At 40.3% G+C, this 21,276-nt stretch overlaps 1 protein-coding gene across 1 annotated transcript in view; it reads right to left on the minus strand.

The window, feature by feature from the left end:
• Positions 1-765: 765 nt before the first annotated feature.
• Positions 766-21,276, minus strand: part of CLCN4 (chloride voltage-gated channel 4) — a 42,104-nt gene continuing 21,593 nt past the window's right edge. Inside the window, exons 5-12 of the mRNA XM_054628098.2 lie at positions 19,351-19,473; positions 17,603-17,809; positions 17,431-17,511; positions 16,363-16,908; positions 14,148-14,334; positions 10,808-11,206; positions 5,954-6,170; positions 766-4,572 (exon numbers count right to left, since the gene is read on the minus strand). Of these exons, the coding sequence (XP_054484073.1) occupies positions 4,482-4,572; positions 5,954-6,170; positions 10,808-11,206; positions 14,148-14,334; positions 16,363-16,908; positions 17,431-17,511; positions 17,603-17,809; positions 19,351-19,473 (1,851 nt within the window). The 3' untranslated portion in view covers positions 766-4,481. The remainder of the gene's footprint in view (positions 4,573-5,953; positions 6,171-10,807; positions 11,207-14,147; positions 14,335-16,362; positions 16,909-17,430; positions 17,512-17,602; positions 17,810-19,350; positions 19,474-21,276) is intronic.

Consider the following 21,276-nt stretch of genomic DNA (forward strand, 5'->3'; position numbering starts at 1 on the left):
ATATAACATAGGAGCTTTGCAACATCTAGTTTTAAAGTTTCATGATCTCTTAGACAGAACAACTGTGATGGTGTTCACAGGGGTTTTCAGGTGAGGGAAGAGACAATGCTGACTCCATGTTCAGAAGGCTTGATTTATTATTTTATGATATTTATATTACATTATAACTGTACTAAAAGGAATAGAAGGAAAAGTTTCATCTCAGAAGGCGAGCTAAGCTAAGAATATAATGGAATGAATAACAAAGGTTTGTGTCTCAGACAGAGAGTCCAAGCTATCTGGGCTGTGATTGGCCATTAATTCTAAACATCCAAGATGGGCCAATCACAGATGCACCTGTTGCATTCCACAGCAGCAGATAACCATTGTTTACATTTTGTTCCTGAATCCTCTCAGCTTCTCAGGAAGAAAAAATCCTAAGAAAGGATTTGCATGAAAAGATATCTGCGACAAACAACCTGGTTAGATAAATCATTTTTCTTCTCTTTTTAGATAAAATACCTCTTCCAAGGTATTTCTGATGCTGAAGAAAAAACATTTTTCTCTGAAAATAAAATAGCCAGCTATCAAGACTGATTCTCTGAAGTCCACTGCATGAACTTTACTAACTCCCTTCTTAATATTACCTAACCTATAATTTAATTGGATATCCTAGATCCCTAGAACTCAGGCTTGAATTATCCCTGTGAGTGAGAAAACAAAAGATAAAAATCATAGAGACTTTAAGTTAAATTATTTTCTAATTAATAAGATAGCCAAGAAATATTTCCAGTACTGTAAGTCAGTTTTATTTAAAAAATAGAGTCCAAACATTGTTTTCATAAGGTGCAACAGATACACTGTTTTCTACAATTAAAAAAAAACTCAAAACAACAAACAGAGCCAAAGCAAAACTACAGTCATAAATACAGTGTCATTCAAACATGGAATCAATGAGTCTTCTGTAATCCGTAAACATTCTTTTTCTGCTTCTTCAAAGCATAAGAATTTAATAATTAGTGTCACTGGGACAGCCAAAGGGTCTTTCTAATGTCATCCATTTCTGTACTTTATTATTAAACTTTCTGGTACAGATTGCTTCAAGTACACATCAGAAGCTGAATGTAACTTAACACAGTTCATGCAAAACAAAGGTACAATACTGAACCTCCATCATTCAAAGATTTTTATTCCCCTGTTTATTTTAGTTGGGCATTTTTGAAGGCCAACTGCTTGAAGGACTGAACTGAGGTTGCATAATTCAGCAGTATATACTAAAATACTCACCTAACTCAGATTGATAATGCTACGTGACTACCTTGAGCTCTACAAACTCAAACAAATAGGGCTGAGATCTGGGCCTCTTGGAGTCTATTCAGTACCTTCCGAAACAAATTTTGGAATACAGATGGAAAACAGTGCCTGATAATGGGCTTATTAAGGGGAAATAAATCATTACATCATAACTGCATTTTTTGAGATAAGCATGTTATTAATTTATATTAAGAGTGTTCCCTTTCAGACACCAGTGTGGAGAGCAATAAAGGCTGTAGCATGGAGGAAGTTTTCTGTCCTGTCTCAAAGCCCTCCATGTCATTCTAGCATCAGCCTCAGCCTTGATGATAACACCAAGCAGCTGAAGTTAGCCATGAGTGTGCCATTCCTGGACAGCCAGATAGCAGCCCCTGCTCTGGTTTAACATCTTTTGAACAAACACTGGAACAAGGAGCAGTACTACATGGTTACATTTAAAGCTTTCCATCTAGAGAGGAATGTGTTTGACAGAAGAGAGCTGCACACCCATTCACCTGCCTTTTACTTGGGTGGTAGTCCAGGGTCAAACTGCATTCACAACAACTACATAAATCTCAATTCCTTCTGCTTGCTACAAATCACCATGTTGGTTTTTTGGATCTTGTTTTTAAGTCCTGAGGGCTCCTCCTAAGTAGTCTAATAAGGCAAGGCAACAAGCTATCACAGGGGTGACTTGGTTTCAGTAAATCAGGCCTCTGGGTATTAATGGGAATTAACCACACAAGTCCATGCCAATGCATAACCACAGATTGAGTTTAACCTGATAAGACAAGTTAATACATATGTGAATTTGTATTCACAGCCAGATTAACCTCAGTTAAGCAAGTCCATGTCTTTTTCTCATAAAATTATAATGTTTTTCAGTGTTGATACACTGTATTGGTTGCTGTTAGCAAACATGGAAAGTAGAATATGGTCCTACAGTTTTAATCCAAGAATGAGATTGCTCTCAAAAATCAGCCTTTTTAGCTTAGTCTACATCCCTTAGATTCTAGAAGTTATGGGTAGAGACTGACAATTGTATAAAGCCCCATTTGGATTCAGTTGTGGGAATGAACTGATTTTATGATGGCTTCTCTGTTCAAATGAGGGAATCTAGTGTTTATGAGCATTGTTATTGACTTGGTTGGCTTTTTATGAGTTCAGCTGCTGACAGCTTCACAGAAAAATGTAAGAAATAATCACATTATGTTCTATTTCCTATTTTCAGAGGAAAGAGGCTGCTCAGTCCTATAGTTTACATGGTGTTACCTTTTAAATAATACATTGTACTGCAGCTGTTCAGTTAACAAAAAGTATACATTGAAATATTTATGGGCTTTGGCCAGAGCTACACATCTTTATGTCAGTCTGTTGCAAACACCATTGTTAGGTGGAGTACTTAACAGATTAAAATTCCCTCTACTTCCGTTTCTTTAACTTCAGCAATTCAGGCCATACTCTGTGTGAATGCAGTGGGACACAGGCCAGAAGGAAGCAGGGTCACCAGAGATAAGGGGAGGAATTTGTGACACAGAACTTCAGCATCCAACTCAGGGTGCACCTGAGCAGTTCAGGGACACAACAATCGTGCACATTGCCCACATGTTAAATCAACAGTCTGGGTTTGGGCTGGGGTGAGCAACAGGCTGTTCTGGCATGGAAGGTCATCTCTGCCCATGAGAAGCATCCAAACACCACCAGTTATCTGGGTGAATTTGAACAAAAACACCAGAGGTCTTAGATGCCTAAATGAAGGGACCAGGAGGTCTGAAGGGGATTCAGAGCACAACCTTTCTCCAGTCTTTAAGTTTGCATCTATAAAGCAAGGGCAGTGTGAATTATGTGTTACAGAGAGTACAATTTGGTATTCTGTTACTGATAGCAGTACTGACTAAAGGGTTGACCCTCTTTATCTCACAGAGGACCAGAACAAGGGTTTAGGAAAATTTAACATTTTTACCTGAGTGACTTAGAGGTCTCTACCAGGGTCTGGTAAATCTTGTGTTCTTGGTGCAAACAGATAAATACTTAAAGCTTTCCTATGATCATTTGCATTCTCAGTCCCTCTGATCTTATCCAGTCACAGTGCTGTGGAGAGGAATTCCACAGTCCTATGACTGACAAGTGCATAAAAAGTCAATCTCTTACAGAATAAGTGTCTATGACTGTTAAATTAATTTCAGCCATCTCTTGGCAGATACAGACAAATGCCAAGAAAGAGCAATGACAAAAAGGACCTAAGTGGACAACCAAGAATCAATGCAGAATGTCATTCATTTGTGAAAAATTGTGATGTACATAAGGGAAGACAGTGAGGGATTCAATCTCTTGTCACTAACACTGATGAGAGACAGATACCACTGTCCTTTTCTTTTAGTGCTTTTGAAAACTATTTTATGGGCTTCTATGTTTTTTCCAGTTACCACAGCAAACCACAAAATACTAAGTTTTACAGTACTTGTATGCAAAATTGCATAGAGAGATAATAAATTCTTACAAATAAATCCCATTTCAACATTTATAAGGGAAAGCTGGTTGACAGAAATGCTAAGCAGTATAAAATTCAAAAGACTAAAGCAGGGAGCAAGGGACACTATATTTTAAAGTGATTTGAGGCATAATCTTACTCTTTTCTTAAGACTTAACTCCAGTCTTGATTCATTAAACATTTACAAAATAAATGAAGATGACAAAGTCTTTCATTTAAAAATATGACAAATTTTGTCTGTCATGAAAATGGTATAACTCAGTAGCAAACAAATAGCCATGATTCCAGTAACAAAAGCAACTGACATTACTCATCTACACTCAATGGCTTGGAACACAAACCTTTCTATCTCTTAGCTGCTTGTACATGAACAGTGTCTGCTACTCTTCACACCTGCCTCAGGAGTTACTGTGACCTTGATGCCTCCCAGGGGTGCCCGTGGCTCTTTCTCTCTAAGCCCCGCATCACTTACCCCCACCAGCGCTCCAACTGAGCTCTGGGGAACCTCATTAAGGAAACACAGCTTGCTCACAGCTTCTAAACTGCCTCCCTCATTAAATAAGTGCTGTCCTGCATCCACTCCCTCTGTCAGAGGCATATCAGGCCATTCCTCATATACGTTACCTTTTTCTCTTTAAGCAAGATGAAACAGCAAACACAGCCTTCGTGTTAATCTAGAAGGGATTCCTGCGGGGTTACTTTCTTCTTCTTTACCAGTCTAGTTAAACATGATAGATTCAGGGTCCTGGTTTGCCATTTGAGCCATATGTCTTAATACATCCTTTTTAGTTATGATACCCAGCAGCCTCCTATAGGAGAAAAGGAAGCGAAAGGTCAAAAATCTCATATATCAGCCAGGTTTGTTCCCTGTTCAGCTGCAGAGACATTTTGTGAGTGCTTCCATACAGTACTGTCCATCTCCCATCTCATGTATTCCCCAATTATTACCTTTGCATAAAAGTATTCTCACCTCATGTATTTCTACTACCCCAGCCACGATAATTAAGTGAAATACTTTGGCTTATTACCTCTCGTTATTGGGAACATGACTGAATGTGGAGCTACAAGAATTAATAACTGGTACCACAAAATAATAAGTATCTTTAGGTTCAGGCTGTGAGGACCAGCAGTCAAATCCAATGTATCAGTGCTTGGTAGTACACAGAGTAAGCTAAAGCACAGGGTTTCTGAAACTCTCACTGACAGCATAATTCCTTCAAATTTAAATGATAATTTCTCATTTATGTGAACCTAAATGAATTATATCTGTCAAGAAAGATGAGGCCTATGGGATGTCTGGCCCCAAGAGTCAAAAAATTCATAACCTTCAGTATTCAAGGGCTTTTTACTTCCAGTCCTTGAAGACCATTAGGCACTGAATATTGAAACTGTGTCATTGTTAATAGTTTTTCCACCTTTCATTTCACGTAACTTCTAAAACTCCAGGTATAAATTTCTGAATCCAGGCACCTAAAATCAGAACCTTTATCTGTGTCCCAATAATGGTTCTTATTTTCTTAATGCTGAGGATACTGCATTGACAGTAACAACTGACATGCAATATTTTTGAATAACAAAAAGACTCTCTAACAGAAGAATAAATTTTAGTCTTCCACATTTGGAAGTGATGGCTGTGGTTTGGCTATCCTGCTATCACTAGATCCTGGGATGAGCCATGATGCCCAAATATCTGAAATTCCATTGGAACTATGGAATGTTATGTCTAGTCCACTTGGTGCAGCTTTTTATTCCCCTAATTTCATGTTTGCCCACCTCCTTTGGCTGTTATTTGAGGGCCTTTAGTTTATACACCTTTCCATTATCCAATAAAGAAAGTTGAACAGAGTAATTTTCCTCCAGTGCCATCTTTATCACAATTTTCACAAACATCTAATCTAGCTGGATGTCTCAAAATAGTATATTCTTTGCAAACAATACTGCTTGGCAGATCTGCCTCTGCTGAAAACTGAATGATAGTGGAAGTCAGAACAGTTTATTTTGTATTTATTTCTACCTTATCTAAATGAGAATACACTAAGGATTTGGGGGAGCAGAATGAAATATAACACCCTGCAAGCACCATTTTGGTTCCGAGTCTGACTTCTGGAGACACATGGGTGAGGTTCCCTTATTCATCCATTCACAAAATAAGACAAAATAAAAATGTTCACTTGACTGTCAGCTACTCACCCACTGCGGGTCACCAGACACTGCCGGAGCCCCAGCTTTCTGAAGATATCCACCACAGTTTCCATGGGCGTGTGGTCGGTGACGGTGAAAGGGCTCAGGTTGAGAATTCTCCGCAGTTTCAGGGGGTGGGGACTGTTGGGTGGCACTTCTGGGGGGTCCTCGGTGAAGTACACGATGGAGTTGCTCACCACCCCATCCTGACGCTGTCGCGCGTTCTCTGTACAGCACAAAAATTGGTGCAGATAGTGAATTAAGTTTGGTAATTAAAAAGAATCACTCCTTAGGAAAGCAAGGTTTGATTTTGTCTTTAATGTACTGAAGTCCCAGAAATGTGGGTCTCTGAGTAATCTTGAATTTCTTTGAGCCATCACTCCCTCAAAGCAAATGTGGTATTTTTATGAGCACATATTTTTCCTTGGTTGGGATAATGCTTTTCTGAATAGATATGCAGCTCATTGCATTCACAAACTTCACTAATCCAATTTCTGTCAAATTCAAATCACTGTATGTAATTTCCTCTATTGTGAGAATCACAACAGAAACTTTATTACATGTCTGAAGGAGTGGAGTCAACAGCTGTGTAAGATCCCAGCTGGCTTGGAGCAAAACTTTGCAGTGGATTTGGGAAAATGTGGACATGGTGAATGGATTTATGAACACAAAGCTGGGGAAAGACAAATTCACATTCCAGGGATCCAGGGGTGGTGTGGGTGTTTTTCTAGATCAGCACACCTCGCTGGCATGCAGGGTAAACTTTGTGGGTTTACACTTAATGCCTTACATAGCTTGCATATCTAGATTTTAAAAAGGAAAAATAAATTAGATTCCTACTTAAAGGAAAATAGTAAAGGGATGAAAAATATAGCAGTAAACAGCACATATGTGACCATTTTCAGAAGTTCAAAAGCTATCATTAATACTTGGATCAAACTACAAACTGAACATTATTACATCTGGAGTTTGCATGATCAGTATAAGCCTTCTACTTAAAGCATGCCCCAAGACTTACCACTGGAGTACTTTATTTTCTTTGTAGTGTTTACCTCATCTCTACTCAACACTACAGGGTATAAACATTATATGAGACAGATTTCCAAATGACAGACTTTTCACTCCCCAGAATAAGCATATCATGTGTTTGGCTCTGAGGGTTTAACTTTTTATTTTTTTAATAAATCCTTGGAAATAGTTAAATTATTACTTTCAATTAACATAGGCTGCTTCTGCTCTTGAACTCATACTCCAAGCATATGTAAATATTCTTGGAACTCTCTGCCATCAATCAGAGTGAGAAACCTGCTCCTGTGACTTGTAATGTAGACAGTGATGGTTTCCAACATGTTTCAGCTGCAATTTTTTTTACATTTAACGATCAGTGTCTTGTAATATTTCTGGAACTGGAGCAGTGCTGGCTCAACCCTAACATCAGTACAGTATGTGATTCTCAACCTTCTCACCCCACATATTACAAGCCCTATTGCAATTTAGAGGAATGATGTTAGTTTTGTCTCAGCTTGTTTCAATTCATACATCCAATTTCAAGTGTGAATATGTCTGCATAGTTCTTTGATACATGATCTGTGCTAAGAGGTAACATTAATCAAACTGAAGGTAACTCCCACCCTTTGATAAAAACCTTTGACAGCTAGGTATTTCCTTCCCAAAGCTGCACCCTAAGAAATAGGGCCAAGCATTTTGGTTACCACATTGCTGTTCCCAAGGCAGCAGTGACCCTGAACAGCAGTGATTAGCCAAAACCATGATTTCACTCTTCCATGTCAAACACCTCTCTAGAGAAATTTGAATGATGTAGTACTATGGAGTCAATTCAGCGGCATCAGAAAAATGGTGGATTTTGTATGCAGTCTCACTGGATGGGGGAGTGGGAGTAAAGGTAAAACAGAAGAGCAGATAATTTTTGCAGTCAGTGGGTAAGAAAAACAGATACAGATTAACAGAAAGAGCAAAGCAAATGGATGACAATGTCTGGTTTTACAGAGCAATCTATGCAGGCTCTTGTCATAGCTAGAGAGTGAATTAATTCTCCCAAATGTGAAACAGCCTCTCATATTCAGGGGTTCACATTTCACAGCCTCTATCAACTATGTTGATCTCTCAACTCCATACTGGAAAAAGCATATTATACAGGCCACCTGGCTATTGTCCAAGCCTCTGCCTTTTGCATGGTGCCTCTGGAGCTGGCCAAATTTAAGAAAAGCTTTACAGTGTCAAAACCCTCCCTCTGTAAGACTGTAAAGTAGATGTCATCTAAAATGTAGACACCTCTTCCCAGAGGGTGACTCTGCCACCCCAGCTGCCTACCTATCCAACGAGGATCAATGGAAGGACACAATCCTCCTGAGGATGCTGCTGAGCAATTGGAAATGGTATTGCCATTCACTTTACAGGTATTTGATGCACTTATAGAGCATGGTCCACTCAGTAGGAAAGAAATTATGTAGGGGTAAATCATGAGGCAGATACCTTTGTGGGAATGGGTATTTGATGGAAGACTCAGCAGCTATTGCCTTCATCCTAGAAGGCAGGTGTGTGAGGGACTTGGAGTATTTCTTCAGAGTATGCCCTGGACCACAATACTACTGATGCACAATTAATTGGGCCTGAGAAAGAAGCTGAAATTCTTGATTGAAACCATGTCTCTATGAAGTGCAAATTGTTCTTATGTAGAGGTACCAGAGTTAGCTCAAAGTGAGGAGGCATTCTGCAGGGCACAATGCAATGAGAAAAGAGATACTGGTGAAAGAAGAGATATTGGAGTGGGCCTGACTCTGCTTTTGGTAAGACCTCACTCCCTGGCTGAAGTGCTGCATGGATGGGGCTTATGCTGTTCTGAGATGTAGCTCCAGTATCTCTGTCAGGCAGAGCAGGTGAACCTGAACAGGTGAATCAGAGATGCTTCACCTTGTGTGATATTTCTGTCTTGGTAAGCAAGTTTATGGCTTAAGGAGAATCAGTGCAATGGCTCCATGCTCACCACCATGAAGCAAGCTGAGGTGGAGGTTCAGAACACATTAGCTATCCTTGTGGTAGTGATCAACAATGCCAACTCTGAAATTCAGGCAAAGCAACTTCAGAGAAAGAGGATTAGCAATCAAAAGTTGCTAGCATGGTTTGCCCTGCTCTGTACTGGAATCATTTACTGTGTCTTTCGAAACCAAAACCAGATTTTAAGTCACAAGGACACAAACCATACTGGAAAGATTAACCATTTATCATAGTGTCAGCACAGAATGATAGCACTCACACTCAGCCCAAGGTGAAAAGAATTACCACTGGTGGCTGAGGATTTTAGAAGAACTTATCTATGCATGTAAAAATTTAATTTTAAATCTAAGTTCTGTCTCATTTTCTATAAAAGATGCTCTTAATTAGAACTGATCAGGAGACAGTACCTTTTCCACTGAAAAATGCAGATGTCAAACAATTTTTGAACAGGAAAGCATTTTGATCTAAATGTTTACTGAGTTTAATTTTAACTGATTTCTTTGTTGTCAGTTCATAGCCTGACATTTTCTCACATCTTCTGGCAAGCCCATTCAGCCACACTGCCATTTATGACCTGAAACAAATTACTCAGTTCCTCAAAGTTCTTTGACTGACTTCAAGCAGCCTCTGATCTTTCTGATTTTAAAGTAAGGGCTCTTCATCTTCAGTCCATGCCATTTTCCCAAAGAAATACCTTCCTGAAAAGGAGGTGCAAAAGACTATTAACTTAGGAAGGCACCAAGTGTTAAAGCCATAACATGGCATGAGCAGTATGAAAGACAGAACCAGGGTAGGCTAAATACATCTAAAACATGTGCTTTAAAGACTTCAATTTTTGTTTTAGCTTTGTGGGAACTGAGCTGGAAAGTGACCTTCAAAAATAACCCAAATTTTCCATTTATTAATTTTCTTGTTTGAAAAATATGTGAATTTCCATCAGAGACAACAGCTTTTTTAAGGTGCCTGAACAACAGGGATGAAACAAAACCATGCAGAGAAGAATAATTCCAAGTCAAGGATATTTGGATTACCAGACATTCCACTCCCCTGCAAAGTACAAGGCAAGATGGCATCTTGCCTGCCTGCCCAGCTGGCCCTCAACACCACAGGACTGCCAGAAATGGGAGCAGACAGTGGGTCAGCCTTGCAGAGCTCTGCAGTTCTGGATGCCCTGGGTCCAGAAAAGGTGAAAAAACTTGCTTTCATCCAATACACTTGTTCTTCAACCCCCACTGTCATCAGATCAACCAGGAAAGAACCTGACAGTCAAAATCTTTAGTGACCTGGACTTGGACTCTCAGGCAACCAGCCAGCTATCCACTGGATTCCAGACAAAATTCACCCATCTTTACCAAAAAAATATTGTGCACTGAAAACTTTCCACCTGTAGCACTAAAAGCCTGCATGTGAGGAAAAACTGAGACAGAACAACAGAAAGGAGCACAGGCTATTTCATCACTGGGGGACCAAAGTTCATGACTGGCCCAGCCCATTCTGGAAGCCCATGGAGAGGGAAAGAAACTGACCACTACACTGACTTTTGGTCTGGTTCTGACAAAAATTCTGGCATAGGAGTTGAGTTTCTCTCTGTTGTCTCTAGAAGAATTTTATTTTACTCTTTTGAGTGACAGCACAATTAAGCTCACAAGGGTCAAGCCCACAAAATTTTATCAGGTGGTATGATGCAATAGAAAAGCTTCCATGTCCTAATAACTAGCAAAAGATTTGAAGAGAAAGTTAGATTTGGTGCTTGTTTATCCATTCTTCAAGGTGAATAACACTGTTAACCTCCTATCTTGTCTAAACTCCTTTCAAAACCAATCTTTTGGACATTGACACTCTACTCACTTATTGCAAGGATCAGCTCTCGTCTCTGTGCAAATCCAATAAGTCTCTCTGAGTCTTTGGAAACCACCACTGGGAAGCCATTGTAATCAGTCTCTTTGATCAGGGTCTCCACGTCCTCCACGGTCATGCTGTCCTGGGTCAGCACGGAGAGAGGCGCCTCGCCCCGCCTCGGCCGCATCACGTCCGTGGCCAGCGTGCGGTGGGTGAACTCGTCCTTCACATCCAGGAAGGGGTAGCCATTCAGGTGAATGTGAGCTTCATAGATCCCTTCTTTCCCAAAGGCATCTGCCACCCACTTGCTTGTGACAGCTGCAGCCATAAGAGGTACAATGTACTCCAGGCCTCCCGTTAGCTCAAACATAATGACCACCAGGGAGACTGTCATTCGAGTAACGCCACCTGCCAACAAGGAGAAGACTCAAGTTTCTCTCAGTGCTGGTATACATACTAAGCAACTCACTTATAGCTTTGAGCTTTACACTCAAAAATGCATGTAATTATTTATGCTGAGTACTTTGCCCTTATACTCTTAGGCTTGTTTCTCTGCAGAAAGGTATTTTTCATCTACTGCAATTTTCATCACAAAGGTTGAGGGAACTTGCTCATGCCAAAATTGCTAGCAATGAAAAGCAAACAATGAATGCTAAAAGACAGAGCTTTAAAACCAGAAAGGATGCCAAAAAAATCAGCTTTAATGGATACTTGAGAAAGTAAAACTGAATCCTGCTGTTAGCCCTCTAAATGACTCCAAGAATCAGTTAAGTGCCATGGCTGAGGCAGGTAGGAGCGTGGAGAGGTGGCCTTCACACCAGCCTGTCTATTGCAGTCATACTGAGGAGAAAACTGAGCATTATCTTTGGGCACAACATGGTTACAAAATCCTACCTTGAAACAGCTTAGGGCCACTGCAAGAGCATGTTACAGCTTGGATATCCCTATAGTAATTCAGTTTGAACTGAGTACAACTTGGTTTGAGGCCATCCAGGCATGCAGCCACAGGCAGGGCTGTAGCTGTATTTTTCAGTGTAGTCTTTCCATATTAATTTCATAAGCAAGTTCCTCACTCCTTCAGTTTACATTAAAGGATAAAAATGATCACATAACTGAGGACAAGTGTGTATGTATCTCTGAATTATTAGGTACCAATTCTTTGCCTCTGTTCAAAAGGTAAATGTAATAAATCTGCTATTTTTAGGGCTCAAAATACAGCCCCATTTTAGATGAGAAAAATCAGAAACAGGTCATTAAAAGATCTTTTTATCTAGCAGCATACAGAAATATTTGATTGTTGATTACTTAACACTATGATCCAGATATGAATTTCATCTGAGGAATGCCTTAAACTTCTGACTGAAAAGCTGAGAGCAAATACCAGAGTAAGGATCATTTAATACTCCATTTCTCTTACTTCAGGCAAGACAGTCTTTGGTACAGAACAGCTTACAAGCTGTGACCCTTCTACTGTATTTCTCACCACACTATTAAAAACTACTGCACCTTAATTTGGACCTTTTAAAAGAGGAAGAAATTGCAGCCTCACCTTGTGTGTGCAGTTTGGGGCATTACAATATTTTTAAAAAGGCATTAAGCTATTAGAAACCATCCAAAGGAGGGCCACTAGGATGATGAAGTGCCTGAGGGGGAAGCCTTTTGTGGAGGGGCTGAGGTCACTTAGTCTGTTAAACCTGGAGAGGACTAAGGGGAGACCTCATTCTGGTCTACAGCATTCTCACAAGGGGAAGCAGAGGGGCAGACACTGATCTCTTCACTCTTGTGACCAGTGACAGCTGACCCAAGGGAATGGCCAGAAGTTGTACTGGGGAGGTTTAGGTTGGATATCAGGAAAAGGTTTTTCACCCAGAGGGTGGTTGGGTATTGGAACAGGCTCCCCAGGGAAGTGGAAAAGCACCAAGCCTGACAGAGTTCAAGAGGTATTTGGACAATTCTCTTGGGCCCATGGTGTGATTTTTGGGGTGGTCCGTGCATGGGCAGGATTTGGACTTGATGATCCTGATTGGTCAGAATATTCTATGCTTCTATAATTCTATGCTGACTAGCACATCATCTGCAACATCATAGCCAAATTTTGTGCATTATTTATTTAATGAATATTAAGATAATTTACTGTAAAGAGGAAGTGCTTTACTTGTTTGGACAGTAAAATTCATCCCAACTTTTTTTAAACTGTCTTCACTGCAGTGGGTGTTCACATCCAAAGGGATGACCCAGATTGCCTTTATAACCTCTAGATAAAATCAGGCCCTTTTGAGGCCAAATTCATCTGTTCATTTGCCTGGTTTTGGATGTGTATTGGCAGATGAGACTGATCTTTCCCATACCTCATTTTTCTGTTTTGACTGTGAGGGATATTAAGACAGTTAAGCTCAGGTGTTGATATCTACATTACAGACATTACATTTTCAAGAAAATCCCACCCTTCATTGATCACACAAACGATCCTGCTTTTCCAATATGAGCATCCAAATCTGAAATTTTTCCAGCTCTTCCTTGAGTACATCTTAATTTCAAACCTACCCACTCACTTTACTGGTGTTTTATGCCTCTCCACTATTTTTTCATACACTGATGATGATATCAATAACAGCAACAAAAGGAGATAGAATATGCAAGTACATGAGGGGAAAGATATGATCAGGGAAAAACATGCTCAGATGGTATGCTTGTAACATTCTTCTTGTATCTATGGCTAGAAATTTTATATGTGAGGTATTTTTTAATGTTCTTGCTTTAATAGTTAACAGATCACTGCTGTTATATCCAATAAATCCTATTGATTGAGTGTAATCCAGCATTGGCTTATGATCAAAATGTAAACCAAAACACAGCTCAGTTGACCATAGCATGACACGCAGCCAATAAGACCCAGAATTTTTGCCTCTGTGTAGCTTAAAATTTAGCAAAAACTGGGATGTTTTCTTCCTGCACTGAGAGAGAGAGCACAGTCTAAACAAGCAAGTAGCTTTAGTCCAGTTACAGTGAATTTCATTACATCAAATGGAAAAAATGCAAGCAAAAGTACTCCTGCTTGGAAACCTGCAGCCTAACTTCAATTTGTTCTTTCCTTTTCTCTGCTTTTGGCAGACTACAAGGAGTAGACATTGATGACTGCAAGCCTTCCTGTTGCTGACTATGTGGCAGATCACTGGAGCAACCAGTAGAGGAAGCTGCCCATTCTTTAGCCCATCATGTCTTGATTTCAACTTCTGTTGCACCCAGAAATGCCAACACAAGCAGCTAACACCAACCCAGGGCCCTCCAGAGCATGTCCCCAAACAGCAGTGTTGGTCACACACAAACCAATGACCAGCAGAGACCCTACCCAAGCAAGCTGCTGCTCCCACCATGGCATAAAGGCCTGGTGTGACACAGTCTGCCCCAGGTCTGCACCAGTTCCTGAAGATGATCCAGTCATGGTGGTGGTATGCCAGCTGCTCCACTCCAATCCCAACCATCCTGCCAGCTATGGCTCCAACAGCCATGCTAGGAATAAAAAGGCCTGAAGGGATCTGGAATGAAATACAGACATATGAGCACCTTGACAAAAATGGCAAGTATCAAACAATTTTAATTAACAGCAAGAGAATCAAGTTTCCATAGCCTCATGGCAGCCTACAGGGCTGATCCCCGTGGTCTGACACAGTTTTCTGCAGTGACTGAGTTTATGTAGCTGCGCGTGTATTAATAGCTTTATAAAATGTTAGTGCATTTTTTAAAGAAATTTTGAATCCTATCTGCTGCATCCCACTGAATTAGGGAGATAAATGCTGTTTCTGAATAATAGTTTGCTTTTGAAGTCAAGACGTTCCTGGCTTTGCCTTTATTGCTTTCTCAGCAGGAGGTCAGGAGCTGCTGATGGTTCTGTCATTGGCTTGAAAATAAGCTTAACTGAAAACAACATCATGATTTCACCCTCTATCAGATGGAGCACTTTATGGTTTTATTACTACTTTTTCAGGCTAAATCAGACTAGATTTTAAATTAAATGTCAAATGAAGAATAAAAATTCAGAGAAAGGAGGCTGACTGCTCAGGGGCAACTAATTCTCCATCTCAGTCTACAATATATTTTCCAGGAAGCTCTGTGAATCATAACTTTGTTTGCTATTCAGAAAAATCACAAATCATCAAAAACAGTACTTAAATGAGAATGGAGGGGGGAAAAAAGAGAATGAAAATGTACTTTGCCTTGGATAAGTGCATTTCCTCTTAGGAAATTTCCACTTAGATGTCAAGTGCACCAGCAAGTTAGATATATAGTTCCTGCTGGAGAAGACAACTCAGATCTGTGACAAGGGCTTGTATGCAGCTTTTGCTGTTTTCAGAAAGGAAAGACTATTATATCTTTTCAAGTCTGAAAATATACCTTGAGCCTCCTAGAGAACTTCACTAATCACCTCATCAGCACAGCCCAGAGGCATCTAGGGCTGATAACAGTGGGTGCTACAGCCCCCACCACACTGTGCTAACTGTGCTAACTACAGCCCCCACCACACTGTGCTAACTTTGCTGATGCAGCTCAGTTGAGTCTTCTAGATTTAGTAGGTAAAGCTATTTGGTCTGTTCTTTTACAGACAGGTTGAAACTGTCAATTGCTTCTAACAATTTTTAAATATATAGGATAAATAAAGAATCACATTCTGAATAAAGAACCAAAGCTTTTCATGAACAAGCAAAACAAAGGGCTGTCAGCCATAAATCGGTTTCTAGAGTGAAAAGCTACACTCAGTTCAAGTGTAGTGTTTAAGAGAAAGATGAGATACTGTAGTTTTGAGCATGGTATAAAATATAGTGTATAACTAAGAAAAGCTTCTCATTGTCTGCAGTCACCAGATCCACAAATAAACGCTCAGATAATGGGAGCTGTAGACAGACAGAACCTGTTTTTTATGTGCTCTATTAATCAGATATATAGAGTTCACCACAAACAGCTTGGTATATATGGAAAGCTTGGATAAATTGTTCTTGGACTTTTCATCACTCATTTATGAAGAGAAGGAGTTGCTGAAGGAAAAAGCTGCAAATCCAGAATATTCAAATGACACATCAGTTAGTTTTCTCGTTCATTCTCCTTTTTTTCCGAGCTACAGTGCTTAAAAATATTCAAAAATAGACCTTTTCAGGCATTTTTATATTTCTGTGATGCTCTAAATGTGTAAAATAGTAAATTTAAAATTATTACTTCCTTGAGTATAGCTACCTTGAGGCACATTAAGACATTAATCCAACAAGACAAACAACAATGTAAATAGCCCATATCCATGAGAGAGCTAAAAAACAGCTGCAGTGGGAATCATCTTGAAATTGCTTATTGGCAACAGCGGGTTTAAATTTCCACATCGATTTCATTTTCACTTAACAAAACCACAGAAGACTGGAAGGTGGGAAAGCATGGCTCAGTCCTGTGCTGCCACAGGGATGGTGCTGGCAGGGAGAGGAGCCAGCAGCACCTCCACCTCAGGGACAGCCCCGTGGCTGGGGCAGGTCAGAGCCACAGAGAGCCCACGGCAACCCATCTGCGCCCGTGCTCCGATTTACCTTCATGCCGAAAGTGAATATGGTGATGACAATTTTGAACACCAAAGCCAAGGCCAGCTGCCACATGGCAGAGTAGACCCCAGGGCCAGCAGGCCTGTCGGGAATGTCATCCACGGGCCGGGTCATGTTGGGGTCGTTGATGTAGTCGCAGAGCTGCGAGGACTCCAGGGCCCCGCAGTCGTTGAAGAGCTCGGAGATGAGCTCGCTGGTGCTCCTGCGCGTGTAGGGGTTGGGGTAGGCGATGATGGCAGTGATGGCTGTTATCACAATCACCTCCAGCACTGGGTATTTCCCAAGCCTGGTGGTTTTCCTCCTCCTGCACCAGGCGATGTTGCACCGGATGAAGAGGGTCCCCCAGAGGCCGCCGAAGACGCCGAGCAGGATGAAGGGGAAGAGCTCGGCCATGTACCAGGGGGTGTGGTACTCCACGTAGAACAGCACCAGCCGGCTGTTTCCAAAAGGATTGATGGACCTCAGCGTGAAGGCAGCCACCAGAGCAGCAAAAAATGACCTCCAGAGGGTCTTCAGGGGAAAGTAGTAGCTCACCTAAAACCAAGCAAAGACCATAAACATTTCACTAAGTGTCAGAGAGGGTGCTTCCTTTAACTACCACCACCATCTGATTCATTTGATCTTACTGTGAGCACTAGACCTTACCACAGCCAGAACATGTTCACAAAGATATCAGAAAAGGCACTTTCAGATTTCATAAAAGAGGTAGGAACTAGTTTAAAATTGATAAATTTAAATCCAGAGTTGCTGCCTAGAGAGTATAAGAAATGCCTGACAGCTTGGTCCATGCATTAGCTAGCTAGAGGCTGGAGAAACCTCAGCAGAGGGATATATTTCCATACTGAGTCATCTAATTTGTTTTCAGAAAGCCAGTACCCTTCTGCTAATCAGATTATGCTAAAATACCTGGTTATTTCTTATTACTGGAAATCATAGATTATTTTTGTTATTGGGTAAAAAATAAGCACATAAATATTTGAAAAATAATGAGTAGTCTTGGAGAAAGGTATCAAATTGAAATATATTTACTGAAGCAAGTGAACTGCCAGGTCTCACCTCTTCCAGACTAAAAAGCACACCTCCAATTGGAGCCCCAAAGGCAACTGAAACTCCTGCAGCGGCTGCAGCTGAAAGTACCTACAAAGCAAATGTTTACATGGAAGGCATGAGTTGTTTGAAACCCTGAGTATCCAGACAGGGAAATTAAAAATTTATGAGCCAAACTCACCTCTCTTCTCTTTCCTTCATTCTTGCTGTACTTAGAGAAAAGGCTGCTGAAGAAGTTTCCACAGCAACAGGCCACATGGACTAATGGGCCCTCTTTCCCAAGGCTGAGGCCTGAAGACACCACCAGAACCAAGGTGACTGTTTTGATTAAAAGTGTCCATTTTCCCAGGTAGCCCCTAATAATGAACCCACTCAAGATGGTTTTTATCTGGAAAGCAGGAAGAACATGTTGAAAAGATGAAGAATCCTTTTCTACTCTGAACTTTCAAATGGAGTTAAAACTCCAGCAGAGTTTAAAAAGTTGCAGACTGCTTGAAAAGAGACAGTGATGGAGAGAAAGCAAATGTAGGTAGGGCAGCTTTCCCACAGCAATATCTGAGCAGGGGTTAAGCAGACCACACTTTTACTGCTGTTACGGGTGGTCCCCATAACAGGCAGTAAGGACTCTCACAGAGATCAATAGAAATATGAAACTCTTACATATCTCCTTGGCTTACAAGATCAGAGTTAAACTGGATTTGAGTTTAACAAAGCAGAAAAAAAGCAAATAAACAACAACAGACTTTTTCCAGATAAAATGCACAAAAAACGTTCTAGATACTTGGAATCACTGTGCCATAAAAACATGCACATATTATGAAATGAGAAAGTCCAAAAGATCATATTTCTACACATTTTGTCTTAATTTTGCTAGTGAGTGGCTCAGAGAGCACAATGCATGTGCATGACACAAAAGCTGCAGGGTGGGATTTGGGTTTGGACTCTAGGCATGCAAATGGGCTGGAGCTGAGCCTCACCTCACACGAGGGATTTACCACTTGGAAACTGGCATTGTAGTTAACTATGAGAACTTTTTAAAACCACAAATATATCAAACACATAACAAAGACACACATAACTACTTTCAAACATGTAAATTATTCAAATATTTTAAATTATTTGTGGTGAGTTTTTTTGAAACATTTGGATGCTTTTCTTACAGATCAAGAACAAAAGTATGCCAAGATTTCTAAGCTTTGGGCTGTTAATTCTGTCTGCCACATTCCTAAACAATAATTCCAGTAGTTCCATAGCACTTTTAACAAGAGACTGCCCTGATTTCAAAGAGTTTTAATAACTCTGCTGGTTGAATTACAAGGTTCTTCATTTTACAGCTTAAATATGGACTGAGGCTCAATATGTAAAATATTGAAAACCAAGTAGATATTTTGGCTGCTATAATGTTGTTATGCTGGCACAATGCACATTACTCTGTCTTTAGTAAAACAATTTGCAAAAGACGTGCACCAGACACTTTTTAGGCATCCCAAATGATGGGCATCTTCAGCAGTTTAGGAAACCTTAGCTTTGTAGCCCACCCTCTTCTTTTTATTTCACTTTTATTTAGAGTCTAGCCTAGAAAATAACTGGTTTTGTAACTGGCCCAAGTAATTTCATCCTAGGAAAATTCTCTATAATCTTCTAGTGAGTATGTCTCTTGGAGATGTTGATTTTTAATTCACGCTCTGGCAAAGAACAACTACATGCATTAACCTGTCACAGTGACATATGAACACTTTTTACTATGAAAAACTTAGATGATCACCATAAAAGCATAAAAAAAAGGAATGAAGGCAGATGAGATGGAAAGACAATTTTCTTTGTTGCTATGCTATCTCATAGTACAGTTCTGGTATGGGAAAATGCAGTAATTTTTTTGTTGTTGTGGTTTGGGTTTTTTTGGATATTCATGCACAAAGGGAAACTCACCTCTGGGATTCCAGAGCCACAGGCATAAGGAGCAAACACTCTGACCAGGGAGACTGCCAGGAAAGCAAAACATAGAGCCCACATAATGTACAGAAAATAGTTTAGAATGTAAGCACTTGCACCCTAGAAAAATAACAGTAACAAACATTGTTAGACAAACGCAGATTGGCAAATCTCACACTTCTACTAGTGATCATGATGGCATGGAGCCTAATTTTTCATTTACATGGTAAGTGCTGCTTTTCCTCAGGAAGGACAAGTAGTTTTATATATTCCAACAATTTTATTACTCATGGAAAGAAGCAGCATACTAATAAATAACTAACCCAGTCCACACAGCCTGTTTGCAAGGGATCCAAATACCTTAAACTGAGCATCTTTCAAGCACTAAAAAATCCAACTAACCCCCATAAAGTTCCAAAACATCAAACAAATGCATCATAAGGACAAAAGCAAGAGGCAATGAAAAGGCACCTAATGAAGGAATCTGCTGTGTTCATCCCATCGTGGGGGACAAGGAATGAGACCCTGCTAGGAATTTTTCTGAGGGCTGGTATTCAAAGGCCAGTTCTCCATGCAGATGCTGATTTTTCAGACAACATCCCTGTGTACATCAGTAGCAAGTCCAGTTCACAAACAGGAAGGGTAAAACCATAAAAAAATAATTTATTTCTATATAGTGCTGTCCACGATAAGGTTGAAAATAATTTGGAAACAGCATAGCTTGGCAGAACCCACTCACACACCTCAGGCTTATTACTGACTGGAATGATTTTAAAATATCAGGGCAAAAATTACTATCTTCAGACTGAATAGCTTTATTTTTCTAACAGAATGGGAATGCTAATGATCATTAACAATGGTTGACTGTGTAGTGCCCTGGTGAAAGCGTAGTCAATAGTAACCTTCAAGTTTCTACCATTTTTCAATGCTCAAGTCAAAACCTTTGTTAAAATCTGCCTTGGAATACCTCTGCCTTTTCACATGCATATTTTTTTTAGATAAATTTCAAAAACCCACCTACATGGACAAAAGAGAATCTACTCAGCAGCATCAAATCAATACAAGGAGCTTAAGCCTTCAAACAATATCCTGTAGCAACATGACACTAGAGAATAAAAAACTGAGATGGAGCTCAGTGCATGAATTAGTATGAATCCTTCACCTCCAAGTGAACTCTTCCTACCGGATGCAATCCCAGCTGCTCAGGAGCATCAGGGCCCCTGCCTCTGCTCTGCAGGACGGCAGCCTGGATATCAACATTATGATAAATCAAGTAGGAAAACAGGCATTAATCAATTGTATCAGTTAACAGAGCTGGCCAAACCTTGTTCCCAGTCACAAAAAACTTAAGAGATGAGAAGTCTCCCTGTTTTCAAATCTGCAAGGAATCAACTTTTAACAGCATGGATGTTTGCTAGCTTCATTTTCCAGGTGTGTCCAAATGAAAATTCAGTAAGGACACCACTAACCCTTATCCTAATGGAAGTATCTGGAAGAAGGGCAGTTTGTTAAGCTGGTGCTTGCTGAAGTGAGCAGCTGGCTTTGCTGATGACAGCAGGATGCTGAAGCAATACAGTGCTATCCCCCAGTGCCCTGAGACCGAGCAGTCATGGATCCCACACTGGCAGTGATTGACATCTGGCTGTGGTAACCAAGCTTTGTTGCTACAGCTGAAGACAGTCTCGTGAATGTCTTCTCCTAGTGCTTTCAATTACAAACAGCTATGACAATATTTACTCTTCCTCCAGAGAAAACTCTGGATATCTTGCCTCAGGGCAAAATACTCCTGTCAGTGTGAACCTGGAATACCTCCAAAGAAGGCCAACACCATTACAAAAATTTGGCCCTTCTAAGGTTGAGTAGAAGCTGTAGTTTTGCTTTTAAATTCACTGGAGAAAAATTAACTTTGTTTCCTTTTACTTC

This window comes from Agelaius phoeniceus, chromosome 2, assembly GCF_051311805.1.
Source record: "Agelaius phoeniceus isolate bAgePho1 chromosome 2, bAgePho1.hap1, whole genome shotgun sequence".
In the NCBI taxonomy this organism is placed as follows: domain Eukaryota; kingdom Metazoa; phylum Chordata; class Aves; order Passeriformes; family Icteridae; genus Agelaius; species Agelaius phoeniceus.